The sequence below is a fragment of the Staurois parvus genome, unplaced genomic scaffold (assembly GCF_062004578.1).
Source record: "Staurois parvus isolate SC_StPar_1 unplaced genomic scaffold, SC_StPar_1.0 ptg000171l, whole genome shotgun sequence".
In the NCBI taxonomy this organism is placed as follows: domain Eukaryota; kingdom Metazoa; phylum Chordata; class Amphibia; order Anura; family Ranidae; genus Staurois; species Staurois parvus.
This window is the reverse complement of record NW_028317967.1, coordinates 142,632-157,863: the sequence shown is the minus strand read 5'-3', so window position 1 is coordinate 157,863 and position 15,232 is coordinate 142,632. Positions and strand designations below refer to the sequence as shown.

Below are 15,232 nucleotides of genomic sequence, written 5' to 3'. Positions count from 1 at the left end.
TCCTAGAACTTGGTTTTGGGAATACCTAACATGGCTTGCAAGACTCCGGAGCTGTCTACTCTCAATATAAAGGCATAGCTGGGATGAAGCAACATTTATTAACTTTGCATGCACTCATGGTACATATTTGGGTATAAGCAAAACATTTTCTTGGCTGCAAGCTGCATAAAAATTATTTTCTGCTCAAATGTTTAGATGCAAATGAGTCCAGCACAGAACATTTGACACAACCCTTCATTAATTTGTTATTTATAGAGTCCTTTCCTTTTATTTATAGTATGTGCACTGGGACTCTACATTCGAAGATGGAAAGATAACCATCAGATGTTGTTCTTGTCAGTTGAAAGTCTAATTAAACTTTTAGTTTACATTTTAGCTAAATACATTCCAAAACAAAGTCTCACGGCCTGGTTTCATTAGAAAACTAGCCACAGCCTGAGTAGAAAAGCCTGCCCCCTTCTAGATTGCTGCATAGGAGGACCCTTGTTCTCTACGTGTAAGCAGTTGTCTGTCATCGACAAGCCCCCATCTGTTCAGTAAGATATTTAGCTCTCCAATCAGCAGGAAGCATGAGCTTTGCTGATGGCAGAGTCAGGCTCTGTTGACATCTATGCAATTGGTGCTGTTGTGGGACCCGCACAAATACTGGACGTCACAACCGCCCACAAAGAGAAATGCGGGACCCGCGAGCTGGTGCCATTAATCCAAAAGGCACGTCACCCGCACTGGAAATCGTAACTGTATTGAGAACCTCAGTGCGGGCTCCGATTTAAAAGAAATAGTGCAGGGACTTCTTTCCTGCGTGTCCCGGGGTACAGCAGCCCCTTTAAATGAAAGGGTTCTCAAGCCCACACGCAAGTGTGAACCTAGCCTCAGCAGGTACTCCCAATCCCAATTAAGGACCTGTTCATACATACTACAGTGACCTACATACTCCCAATCCCAGTTAAGGACCTGTTCATACATACTACAGTGACCTACGTACTCCCAATCCCAGTTAAGGACCTGTTCATACATACTACAGTGACCTACATAATCCCAATCCCAGTTAAGGACCTGTTCATACATACTACAGTGACCTACGTACTCCCAATCCCAGTTAGGGACCCGTTCATACATACTACTACAGTGACCTGCGTATTACAACATTGGAAGATGGCAAGTCACCACAAGGATACATAGAAAAACAATTGTTTTCTGTGTCCTCTTCACTACACAACACTGGTGTCATGTGTGGTATGGTGCGTTATTATGCTACATGCATGCATTTTAACTCCACGCACATAAATCCCGGTAGATGCACAACAGGTCAAGTTGAGAAAAAGATTTTTACTCTTTTTTTTTGTTCCTTACAAGGACCCATACTGCAACCAGCTCAGAAGTAGAGAGAAAAGTGGAAAGACAAATACTGAGGTGTGTCAATGGCAGGGTTTATAGAAATAATGAGTGTGCTTTACTCACACTTTGCGTGAGCAATGGATGCACTCAATAGTGCCCCTTGGCTTACCCCAAGCTCCTCATTCATCTGAATGTAGCTAGTGCAATCGCCATGAATAGGGCTGTTACTCTAGACCAGTGGTGGGCAACCTTTTTTTTCAACTGAGCCAAATCTCGCCAAAACCACGATTGAAATTTATTTTGAGAGCCACATTTTTAAAACTGAAAATACATCTCCCGTATAGTAATTCATCCCCCATATAGTAATTCATCCCCCATATATTAATTCATCCCCCATATAGTAAGTCCCCCCTGTGTCAATTCACTTACCTTTGCTCCGCGCGTTCCTCTCGCCGTGTTCCCGCGCCGTTCTGGTCTTCAGGGCGGACTGTGAGAGGAGAGGAGTTCGTCACACTGCCCCGCCTACATCCTGGCTGCCCCGCCTACATCCTGACAGCTGCAGAGTCCTGACTTTTGGGGCGGCCGCCCGAGAGGAGGGAGGGGGGCGGCCGCCCGAGAGGAGGGAGGGGAGCGGGCGGCCGCCCGAGAGGAGGGAGGGGGGCGGCCGCCCGAGAGGAGGGAGGGGAGCGGGCGCCCGGCACACAGAAGAGCCGCATTTAAGTTTGTAAAGAGCCGCGGCTTGCCAACCACTGCTCTAGACAATCCATTTACCAATGCCTCTCCAGAACAAAGGTGTGTTTTTGTCTCTGTCTCTCTCTCTATTTTTCTCCCTCACTACTTTGCTCAACCCACAAACTGGCAAATGATGTGATGTTGGAGGAAATAATCTGCAAACTGCATAGCAATTTAATGTTCATAGAAATGTGGGTCAATGGAAGGCAATGCACATCCATTTTTTTGATAATTTTAATGCACGTTATGTCTGAACAGGCTCTTGGCACAAGAATAAAGACCATTTATTTCTAGCCGAGCGACACTAATTTTTCAAGAACTTAAAATAAAATTGGTATAATGCTTATATTTTAAATATCAAATATACAATACTAAAACGTGAGGAAGTCACATGACCCTGTGAGGAAACATGTAGAGGCAGGACTTATGTAGATGACGTCATCACGCAAGGAGTACCGAGGAGGAACAGTATCTGATGTAATTAAACTAGAGTGAAATATTGGTGATTTTCATATACATTTATTCTTGAGCTCGGTAATTAATTTTTGCACATGCTAATGTGAATTTCATTTTTTGGAGTGAGTGAATACATTTTAAAGTTGAAGCACTTTGGGGTGTGTTCCTTTTTATATGTTGCTGAGTAGCAGACCTGAGCGAGAGAACTGGAAGCATTGAAGGTCATCTTAAAGGGAAATTGATGTTGAAAACTGCAAAAGGTTCAGTGCCATTAACCATTGCATGATGAGGGTCCCGGTTTTGAAGGGTTGCTGAGAGCAGTGCGGAGCAAATAAAGATCCCATTTAAAAGGGATACACGCCATACTTGACCTTGCATTTTCATGTGGGTCAACTATATCAGGTGAGAGCACATCTGGTGGAAGTGGAGCACCTATTGTGGAGAAGTGGTGGAATGGACACATTTTGGTGGAAATAGTGGAATTGTTTAAAGTGATATACAGCAAGTTTTGAGAGATATTTTTGCACATGGGACATAATTTATCCTAAGTTGTATATGTACATGGTGGTAAAATTTATTTTAGCATTGTATATATGTTTGATATTTGCTATAAAAGTGCTACACCATTTTTATTTTTATTTATTTTGTAGGGTAACACACATTTATTGGGTGGAATCTGACAAATAGTACCCATTGTATATACAGTTGTGTTCAAAATAATAGCAGTGTGTTGAAAAAAGTGAATAAAGCTCAAAACCTTCTAATAGCTTTTATTTCCATACACACAAATGCATTGGGAACACTACACATTCTATTCCAAATCAAAACATGAAGAAAAATATATCAAATTTGTGTTGTTCCTCTAAAAAAATTGAAGAAAAGGGAATATTAGACTGTTCAAAAAAATAGCAGTGTTTGTATTCTTCTTTACAAACTCAAACATTCACTATATAAACTGAAAAATGTTTGAAGATTTTGCTTACCTTTGAATCAATTAATATTTAGTTGTATAAGCACTGTTTCTGAGAACTGCTGTACATCTGTGTTGCATGGAGTCAACCAACTTCTGGCACCTGTGAACAGGTATTCCAGCCCAGGATGTTTGGACTACATTCCACAGTTCTTCTCTATTCCTTGGTTTTGCCTCAGAAACTGCATTTTTGATGTCACCCCACAAGTTTTCTATTGGATTAAGATCCGGGGATTGGGCCGGCCACTCCATAACGTCAATCTTGTTGGTCTAGAACCAAGATGTTGCACGTTTACTGGTGTGTTTGGGGCCATTGTCTTGTTGGAACACCCATTTCAAAGGCATTTCCTCTTCAGCATGACCTCTTCAAGTATTCTGATGTATTCAAACTGATCCATGATCCCTGGTATCATGATGCTTGCGCAACCATGCTTCACTGTCTTCACAGTGTACTATGGCTTGAATTCAGTGTTTGGGGATCGTCTGACAAACTGTCTCTGGCCACTAGACCCAAAAAGAACAATCTTACTTTCCTCAGTCCACAAAATGTTGCGCCATTTCTCTTTAGGCCAGTCAATGTGCTCTTTGGCTAATTGTAACCTCTTCAGCACGTCTTTTTTTTCAACAGTGGGACTTTGCGGGGGCTTCTTGCAGATAGCTTGGCTTCACATAGGCGTCTTCTAATTGTAACAGTACTCACAGGTAACTTTAGACCTTCTTTGATCTTCCTGGAGCTGATTGTTGGCTGAGTCCTTGCCATTTTGGCTATTCTTCTATCCATTCGAATGGTAGTTTTTCGCTTTCTTCCACGGCTTTCAGGTTTTGGTTGTCATTTTAAAGCATTTGCGATAATTTTAGCTGAGCAGCCTATCATTTTCTGCACTTCTTTATGTTTTCCCCTCTCCAATCAACTTTTTAATCAAGGTACGCTGTTCTTCTGAACAATGTCTGGAACGACCCATTTTCCTCAGAATTTCAGAGAGAAATGCACTGTAACCAGCATGTACATTTGCTGCCTTCCTTCCTTAAATAAGGGCAATAATTGCCACCTGTTTTTCAAAGAATAAATGACCTCACTAATAGAACTCCACACTGCTATTATTTTGAACATGCCCCTTTCAATTAGTGATTCAATTACACAGAATCAGCAGCATGCATGTCATGACTGTTGGGTGTGTTGTATTTCTATTACTCTACTACACCTGCTAGTAAATTTTTTGCCATGTAGTAATATAATTTCTACCAAAAACAGTGATTGATCAGGTTAGTGATGTCTGACTGCTATTATTTTGAACACAACTGTAGGTAGGATTGTTATAGCCGTGCACAGTTTGATATACAGTATATATAAAGACTAATTTTCATTGAACTGAAAATGACTTTTTTTTTTTTTTAAACTATCCTTTTGCTGGTGTAGTAGCTTTGTGAATTGAGCCTATAGTATTTCATAAATTAATTTGCAGTGAATACCATTAAAATTGTTTTTAAATCAGGTTGTTACAGAAGCAGTCAAACAGGGGTTAAACCCTCTAGAGAACAGAACATCAAGCCGCCTCCACACTAACTGGAATTTTGGCAGTGCCTTCTTTTTCGCTGGAACAGTGGTTACCACTATAGGTAAGATCTGCACTTTTTGTTGCTGCTTTTTCTCTTCAGTGGTACAGTCGTTAACTGCTATATTCCAGTTTATTCTTATCAAATTAGTCAATAAATTAACCATTTAAGTGATATGGAAATAATTTGTGCACACTTAGTTTGAGTCACATTTTAGCTGCATATATCATAAATATCAGAAATGTGATCATATTCAGGGCTTATCTAATCTCTGAAACTGTTCTGAATATGAAACAGACCTATAGTGGGTAAGCTTTTAACACGTGCTAACGTGCATGTTAAAAGGGTAAAACTAGGGGAAAAAGTGGTATTAAACGCTTAAAAAAAAAAAAATACTGATAAATAGGGATACTATGACGGAAGAGATCTGTCTCTTCTGCCATAAATGCTTCCCTTTGCCTAGCAGTTGTAATGTGTACACTGCCACGAATGCGCAGCTCAGCATGCATTTAAGGCACTACTCTGTTGTGATGAAGTGACTCCTATGTGCATTTGTGGGCGTGACATCATTATAGCCGAGAGATCGAACCTGGAAGGAAGACTGGGCGCAGATGGAAGTAAGTCTGTCATAACATGCTAATATGCGGTGCATGCTAGCACAGTTTGACATAAACCACTAAGAGGGCCCGTTAATAAAAAAGAAAAAAAGTGGAGTTTATACCACTTTGAAGAAACGGTCTACACAAGTGCTAATTTTGAACGAGTCAGCTACTGACTTATGTGAGATTTCTCTGCTGTAGTTCCTATCCACCTGTAAGTTTTAAGTGTTCCTGCCCATATTTTGTTTTCCTTTATCTATGCTTGCATCCTTCATAATAAGTGTAGCAAGTGCTAGGCTGCAAGAACCAAGCCGTGACATTATTAGTAGCTACCTGTGCACTGGACGCAAACAGACAAGCTGCACTTCAATGTGCTACTGACTCCATCAGCAGAGGGAGCTTGAGTGCCGGAAGCACCCAATGAACTGTGAAGCTGGCCGCAGTGGTTGGTGGGAGTTGAAGTCAAGACAGGGAGACTTATTCAGGCCCTCATTCCCCAATGGACTACATCTCTCAGAAGACTGAGGAGGAGAGGAAAACAGTATCTTCCTGGGCTGTTCCTTTGAAACATATGGTTTGTTACTGTAGGAAGAGGGAGTGAACACATCCCTGGTGTCAGACCTGCCTGCGTCTAGAGCTGAGGCCTTGGGAATACCACTTTGGGACCAGAGAGAGAGACTATTAGAGAGTGAGGAGACTGGGACTGTGTTACCACCACCGAGCGCTTAGTGCTGCACCGACACTAAAGCGGTAATGCTGGGTGAGCCAAGGTCCAGAACCACTCTGAACCAGGGCATCAAATTGCGTGTCCTATAGTCTGTTACTACCTGCAGGCCTCACTATAACTGTAAAGCCTGTAGAGCTCTAGCATTTCTGTGACTGTTCTCATGTGCACCAATGGTATGATCGGGCCCCAACATTAGCCAGCTGAAGAACTAGAACTAAAGACTATCCATTTATATTTGCCACATAGAGAAATTTGCTAGTTGCTTAGTGCCTCCTAGGGGTATCGCACAGTCTTTCTTTGGGTGCACCCTAAGTAGTTGCAATATCCCTAGTCACAAAACAGTCAATGTTTATGTTCTCTGTCTACTACCGATCCTGCTAGTTTGTGTTTTAATTCCAGTCTACAATAGTCTACAATACATAACTCCTTATGTAAGTTGCTTTGGTATAGTGACTACACTGTCTAGCAGGCTGTCTACGCCTACCTTCTGTATATTTGCACTCAAACCACTATTTACTCCAACCCATTCCAATATTTTGAGTTCCTTTACCACTAAATGTTAATTTTCTGGTATTGGCTCGCTACCAAGTCAAAGGTATCTTTGCGTGTGACGCTACATTTTTTTTCTTGTGGCAATTTCTGTTCAACTAGTTGTGCCAGAGGGGCTGAGGGTGTTATCGGAGTTGAGGCACAGAGCAGAGAACTTAATATACCAAGTGTTACCTTTGGGAGAATTGCTACATACTGTAAAAAAAAATTTAAAATATGGGACCCCCTCATAATGGCCAAAGCATGTTGATAGAACCAGGAACTCAACACAGAGATGTCACTTATAAAGTCACTGAGAGATATATAAATTGCAGAGGCCAGTTAGGTGAACCACCACCCCACCGCTGTCTGACCACGTGGCTTACAAGGAGACAAATAATTGGGTCTGACCAACTGCGCTGATTTCCTGCAGCAGGAGCAGGCTGGAGACATGCTTTGTCAATCAGCACAGCAGGGGAAGGACTCGGCTTGTATCACAATGTAAGCGCTCACAATAGTGGTGGATATGTCAGTGCTGGTGGAACTGTGTGATCTGATTGCTGTGTGGCCTATCACATTGTTCACACAGTCCAAAGGTGAAGCATCCTGCTCTGTCAGCCGAGATTAACAGGGTGCTTTCTGTCGTATACTACTCCACCCATAGCTTTACACAGCAGAGCATGCTGCCACACTCACTCATTTGAGAAAACGCTTAGCCTGGCCTAAAAGGCATTTTGCATCTGTCTCCCAATCCACTTAGATCATAGCTCAAGTCAGGGCGAAAACAGCTAGTTCTTCTGGGTGTTGAACTACCTCACCCCAGCCCCATGAAGGGCCCTTGTCAGTAGCTGACTACATCTGTAGCAATTGTGCACACAGAGATGGACGTGGTCATCCATCTTGCTAAAGACCCTCCATCTTGTATCTCTCTCTCCCTCCTCCTATCCCCCCTCCTTCTCTGTTGAGTGACAAGTGGTCTGTATGATGCTGAGAGATCTCAGGCATCAGGCCCCAGCTTCATGGTTATAAACCCCAATTAGCCTGGCCCCAGTATGTCTGTGAGACTCTTGCTTGGAAAGGATAGTAAAGCCATAAACCAGTCCTTCACTGGGCTTCAAAGACATTCCAGCTAGCGGTAAAACAGACTCACATTTAAAAACCCACTTTTCCATATAATTTTATATCTCAAGGTAGGAAATAATTACAGAAACATAAAGCATATATTCGGATAGCTCAGTTTAATACAAGTCGCCTGATATCTTACGCCCCCTAGTTGAAGTCTACAGGAGAGCAGAAAGCATATAGTTCTAGCTGAAATAGTGAACTATGCCATGTTTGATATCTAGACGTTCAGCAGATGATTCTGCATATTAATCTACCCGTGGATAGAATGTTACATGTACCTAGGGAAGGTTATTGCCCTGGTATAACTTGTGAGGGATTTTGGTTCTAACCTGAGTCCCCCGCCTACAACACCCTCTCCTAATGAGGCGATTGGTTCTCTGCTTCAAGGAGACACCCTGCTGAGTTCCTAGAAAAAGGCTGTTATGCTTGGAGCAGAGAGTTAAGTTGAGTTTAAGAAATCTCCCTTTTAACATCGGAACCAACTCAACTTGGGAGACTGTACCCTTTGCTCTGAAACTTGATCTGCTTAAACCAAGGCTGACGACAAGTATCTACCTCTCTAAACTTCTTTCTGTTATCTCTTTGCTGTGTTATTACTCTCTCTGTGTGTGTGTGTGTGTGTGTGTGTGTGTGTGTGTGTGTGTGTGTGTGTGTGTGTGTGTGTGTGTATGTATATATATATATATATATATATATATATATATATATATATATGTGTGTATGTGCTACATCTTTTTCTGTAAATATTTTTATTGCACCTTTTTTGACCTTTTTTTAGTAATAAATCCTATTATCTGAAAAGTGTTTGAACTGTTTCTAAAGCTCTTTAATGCAAACTAAGAATCCCTGTCTCTGAAGAGCGCTACTGGGTGTTTTTAAACCTCTATATATCTCTGCCTGTGGTGACAGTGGTATACAGATGATTATTCAAACATCATAGTGTGATTGCTAATATTGTCGAGTTTCCTCCTACTCTGTATAAAAAATTGGTGGTGGCAGTGTGAATGGTTAATTGCGTAATTAACCTGACCCAGTAACAATCGCTCTCAGGCTGTGGTACATAGATTGTGGTCCATTAGCTGGAAAATCTTTGTGCAGGGTGCAGCTGAGCATAGTATTGTTACGCACGTGACAGCGCGGTTTTAGATTGGCTAGTCCTTCGGTCACGAGTTGGTGAAAAGGGCTGGGGGTCTGACGCCACAATCATCACAACATCCACTACATAAAAGGGGACCTAACACCCAATTACACAATTCTCCACCACACTATTTTGGGACAGAGCCACGTAGTGGCAAATTGGCTAATTGCATCTGCTTACAAACATCCAAGCACTTCCAGAATTCTGTGGCAGCTGGATTTTGCAGCAAGTGGTGTAAAGGAAAGACCATGGAATAGGAGTTGGTGTCCATAAAGGAAGAGGTGGGGTTTTTCCCAAAGTGATAAGTCTGATTTTTCTGTTTTTAATAACAATTTGAAGTGGATAATCGAGAGGGCAGTGGCTATAGTGCAGGCTGTAATTTCCCCATCGGAACAGCCTAGCGCAGTGGTCGGCAAGCCGCGGCTCGTGAGCCACATGCGGCTCTTTACAAACTTAAATGCGGCTCTTCTGTGTGCCGGGCACCCGCCCCCCTCCCTCCTCTCGGGCGGCCGCTCCCCTCCCTCCTCTCGGGTGGCCGCCCGCTCCCCTCCCTCCTCTCGGGTGGCCGCCCGCTCCCCTCCCTCCTCTCGGGTGGCCGCCCGCTCCCCTCCCTCCTCTCGGGCGGCCGCCCCCCTCCCTCCTCTCGGGCGGCCACCCCAAAAGTCAGGACTCTGCAGCTGTCAGGATGTAGGCGGGGCAGCCAGGATGTAGGCGGGGCAGCGTGACGAACTCCTCCTCTCACAGTCCGCCCTGAAGACCAGAACGGCGTGGGAACACGGCGAGAGGAACGCGCGGAGCAAAGGTAAGTGAATTGACACAGGGGGGACTTACTATATGGGGGATGAATTACTATGGGGGATGAATTACTATGGGGGGGATGAATTACTATGGGGGGGATGAATTACTATGGGGGGGATGAATTACTATGGGGGGGATGAATTACTATATGGGGGATGAATTACTATATGGGGGATGAATTACTATAGGGGGGATGAATTACTATAGGGGGGATGAATTACTATGGGGGATGAAAATACTATGGGGGATGAATTACTATATGGGGGATTAATTACTATGGGGGATGAATTACTATGGGGGATGGATTACTATATGGGGGATGAATTACTATGGGGGATGAATTACTATGGGGGATGAATTACTATATGGGGAATGAATTAATATGGGGAATGAATGAATTACTATATGGGGGATGAATTACTATATGGGGAATGAATTACTATATGGGGGATGAATTACTATATGGGGGATGAATTACTATATGGGGGATGAATTACTATGGGGGATGAATTACTATATGGGGGATGAATTACTATGGGGGATGAATTACTATATGGGGGATGAATTACTATGGGGGATGAATTACTATGGGGGATGAATTAATATATGGGAGATGTATTTTCAGTTTTAAAAATGTGGCTCTCAAAATAAATTTCAATCGTGGTTTTGGCGAGATTTGGCTCAGTTGAAAAAAAAGGTTGCCCACCACTGGCCTAGCGTGATTGTGCATGCGTGGTGACTTCACAATTTACAGCTCTGCCCTACGTGTTTCATCACAAATGACGAAATGCGTGAGAGCCAGAAGTCGTTACATCACCACTGGTAAAGTTAAAAGCAATCTATATATATTGGTAAAAATATATTAACCCCTTACTGTGCACAGGGAGAAAATGCGCACACAGAATGGTTGCAAGAGAGATCTCTTGTCTATTGAGAGTGTTACATTTTGGCTTTAGTACAGCTTAGAGATAGGAATTAGTTTACATGTCAATTGGCTGGACAATGCATTTCTATGTCTTAATAGGCGTTCGAGGTCACAGCTGGCTATGTGTCTAAGAATAATGTGATCTCAGTTCTCATGAGAACGCAGCTGAAGAAAATAATCTTTAACCATTTGACGCCAGGCCTATGGCCAAATGGCGTCTGCAAAAGTGCATTACCTTTCCGGGAGGCCGCCATATGTCCTCCCGCACATGCGCAGTTCGCGCGCTTGCAGAGCCGCACAGCGGCGCGATCTGTCACTGTCCGTGTACCTCAGACACAGCCGATGACAGATCTGAGTAGCGGCCCCCGTTGCTGGTACCATGTGACCTGCTGTGACCAATCACAGCAGGTCACATGACAGTTGTATACAATGGATGGCTTCATTCATGCCATCTATTGTATACTACTGCCTAGCTGTGAATGGTCACAGCTAATCACATGCACATGTCATGTGATTAGCTGTGGCCAAATCACAGCTAAGCACAAAAAAAAAAACCCTGAATGAATCAATGTCATTCAGGTAAATGCTTGCTTATAGCAAAGTAATTCTTTGCTATAAGCAAATTGTGTAAAAAACAAAATACTGATCACTTCCCCAAAGTAGTACAATGTTACTATGGTAACATTGTACTACTTTAGACATAGTGAAATATGAAAAAAAAATCTTAAAAAAAAGAAATTTAATAAAAAATTTAAAATTAAAAAAATAAAAATAAATATATATATATATATATATATATATATATATATATTATATATATTTTTTTTCATACGGTCACCAGTCAGTGTCCCTGATCACCGCCATGCCAGTTATATGATGACGCTGTACTGCACTGGTGACAGTATATAAAAAAAAATAGTGAAAATAATTTTATTTTTTCATTTTCTGAAAAAATTATGACAAAAAAAATACGACTTCAAAAAACTCGCCATTCTTCTTATGAAGTACGTCGGACTGTCTACTTTGCAAAAAGTGGTCATTTGGGGGATATCTGTACTGTTCTGACATTCTTGGACCTCAAGAAATTAGATTGGCTGTCAGTACTTCAGGATTGATCAATATTCAGATCTATACCATAGTTTGTGAACTCTATAACTTTCCTACAAACTAAAAAATACATCCTAATTTGGGTTATTTTCACCAAAGGCATGTAGTAGAATACATCTCTGCCTAAATTTATGAAGACAATTATTTATTTGCAAACTTTTATAACAAACAAAGAAAAAAGTGTTTTTTGTTTTTTTTTTTTTGTTTTGTTTTTGTTTTTGTTTTTTTAATTTTTAGGGCTTTTTTGTTAATTTAGCAAAAAATAAAAACTCCAGCGGTGATTAAATACCACCAAAAGAAAGCTCTAGTTGTGTGAAGAAAATGATAAAATTTTAGTTTGGGTACAATGTTGTATGACCGTGCAATTGTCATTCAAAGTGTGAGAGCGCTGAAACCTGAAAAATGGCCTGGGCAGGAAGGTGTAAAATTGCACGGTATTGAATTGGTTAAAGAACCACCCTACGGGTGTAACACATATCAAATAATGTCTCTAAAGCATAGCTCTGTGTGAGGTCAACTTGCTCATTAACCCCCTTTTTTGTCCATTCCTGGACAACTATTAGTCCATTACCAGTTATCCAAGGTGCTTTCCGGTGGGCGGATTGTTGATCGAGCCCACCCATGGGCAGGGAACTTCCTGGTCTTGAAAGCAGAAGATCTCTTCTCTTTGAAACCTTATGAAACCGTTTTTAAACAGTCCATTGGAGGGCGTTTCATCAGCAAAATGAGCTTCTTTTCAGGAGGAACTGTGGCTTTACACATTCTGGAGTTCAGACACATAAGCAACTTCTCTGCAGTTTTTTTCATGGGAACGCAGCTGAAGAAAATAATCTTTAAAGAAGAACCCCACGAGTATAACAAATATAAAATGAAGTCTCTAAAGCATAGATCTGAATGAGGCCAATTTGCTCACCACGAATGCCCAAACACGATAGTAATTGCAGGAATCCTAGTTCATTGAATGCCAATTATTTCTCATGAGTTTGTAAGTACAGACGTACCTTGGTTTATGAATGCCTCGGTTAACATAATTTTTTGTTTATGAATGAAAATCCATTGAAAATAATGCCTCGGTTTATGAATTTTTTTCACAATACAAAGCGTTTATAGCGCTGGCCCCATGCTTTTAAAGTGCACTATATAAAGAATTTTGAACAGAAGACTTTTTTACTTTTTTCTGACCTCCGTAACAGATTAATTGGTTTTCAATACATTTTACAGATTTGTTTTAATCATGTCCCTGTACAGTATTTATGCCTTTAAAGTGCACTTTCTAAAGAGTTTTCAACAGATAAAAGACTTTTTTTAAAACTTTTTTCTGACCTCCGGAACGGATTAATTGGTTCTCAATGCATTCCTATGGGAAACCGTGTTTCGGTTTATGCATTTTTCACAATACAAAATGTCCCGCAGAATGCATTAAATTTGTAAACCGAGGTACGCCTGTATTTGCAACCCTAATAGTTGTACTGAGGATTTTACACTATGCAAGCCTGGAGCTCTTTCTTCCTGCCTTCCCAGTGCATTGGATAAGTGAGGTGCATGTGGTGGGTGGCGGTTGAATCTTCATCTGCTGCTGTGGCTGGGTGACCATATACTGAATATACCAGTGTGCTTTGACTTTTTGTTAAGAAAAAAAGAAAAAGTTAGATTCACACACATTCTGGCAAGCTCATAAGCGTGCTGATTGGACAGAGCAAAGGGAGATGATTTAAAGCCACAGAGATTCTTACCTGATTTATAAGGATTTATCTTCACTGGTGTTTGACTGTTATCTTTGCTAGTGTATAGATTATTCCGAAGTCTACTTTTGAAGATTGATGATGCACTTTGGACTTTTTTTTCCTCATTTATTGTTTTTAGTATTGTTGTTAAGATGTTTTTTTTTGTACATTTTAATAAATGTATCTGTTTTGCGCAACATGATTTTGATACTATGATCAGAGGTGTGTTATCCTACACGTATGCTTGCTTGCAGCTTAATGCAGTCAGTTGCAAGGTATTTTACTTTTTTATAAATCTAAAAGATTAAAACCATATTGAGGTAATGAATAAAGGTGTGTGTGTGTGTGTGTGTGTGTGTGTGTGTGTATGATGTTTTGGGGCTCATGCACATGGGTGCTGTGGCCTGTACAGTTGGAACCTGATGTTTTTTTCTGTATGTAGTTGGAGCTGTGTACAGGGAGCTTATGCTCTGGGGAAGCAGCAACTGTATGAGCACAGCCACAGGTCCTAATTGACAGACATGCGGATGCACATATACACAGCATGCATTCGAAGCCACTCACCCGCATCTGCATAGCTGTGATATTAGGACCAACAGCTGTCTTCATTCAGCCTCTGCTTCCCAATAGAGTAACAGGCAACTCCAGTGGCACAAACTGATCATTCACACTGTATGCACAAGAGAACTCGTGTACATGAGCCGCCCTTAATTTGTTTTACATTTATTTGATTTTTACATCTTTTGTTGTTGCAATCTATATTTTTATTCAGTTTTCTTTTTTTTTTTTTTTTTCTTTCACAATGCTTTTTTTTGGGGGGGGGGGGGGGTTACTAGATGTTGGTAGGGCGGTGGATGGTCAGTTTTTTTTTTGTTGTTTTTTTTTATTATTTTCATTGTATTTTTTAATATTGTTTACAATTTTATTTTTTTAAATTATTTGTAGCAATTTTTTTTAAATTTTAATTTGTTGCATTTATTTTTTACTGTTTTTCTTTTTTGGGGGGGGGGTGACAATGTGGCGGATGGTGTCTGAAGGGCAGTGTGGATGGTGTCAATAGAGCAGTGACCGCATCAGTTTTTTTTTTTTTTTTTTTTTTCTTTTTAATTAAATTTTTTACTATTTTTACATTTTTTATTTTTATAATTTTCTTACCAACCATGCTGGGGGTCATTGGTGAGATACCAGGGGTCTAAACAGACCCCTTGAAGTCTCACTTTTGAGAGCAAGAGAAAGGGACTGAGGACATAATATTCCCTATCTCTGTAGCCAATCTGCACTGCAGATAAATGAAAAGGAGACAGTCTCTTGTTCATTCATAAACTGAAGCATAGTAAACACACTTTCCTATGTTTCAGTTATGAATGAACAGAGTGAGTGATCAGTACCAATCACTCACTCTGGTCATTCATAAAGGGAAGGAGCCATTTCTCCTCTCTCCATCCTGACACATTCCCTGTACCAGCTGGTAGCAGAGGAAAGGAGGGAAGCCATCAGTGATGAGGGGGGCC

General features: G+C 41.2%; 1 protein-coding gene across 1 annotated transcript in view; it reads left to right on the top strand.

Moving 5' to 3' along the window:
* LOC149462683 (potassium channel, subfamily K, member 16-like) overlaps positions 1-15,232 on the top strand; it is a 50,310-nt gene that overhangs the window by 23,804 nt on the left and 11,274 nt on the right. Inside the window, exon 2 of the mRNA XM_089676531.1 lies at positions 4,990-5,113. Coding sequence (XP_089532657.1) covers positions 4,990-5,113 — 124 coding nt within the window. The remainder of the gene's footprint in view (positions 1-4,989; positions 5,114-15,232) is intronic.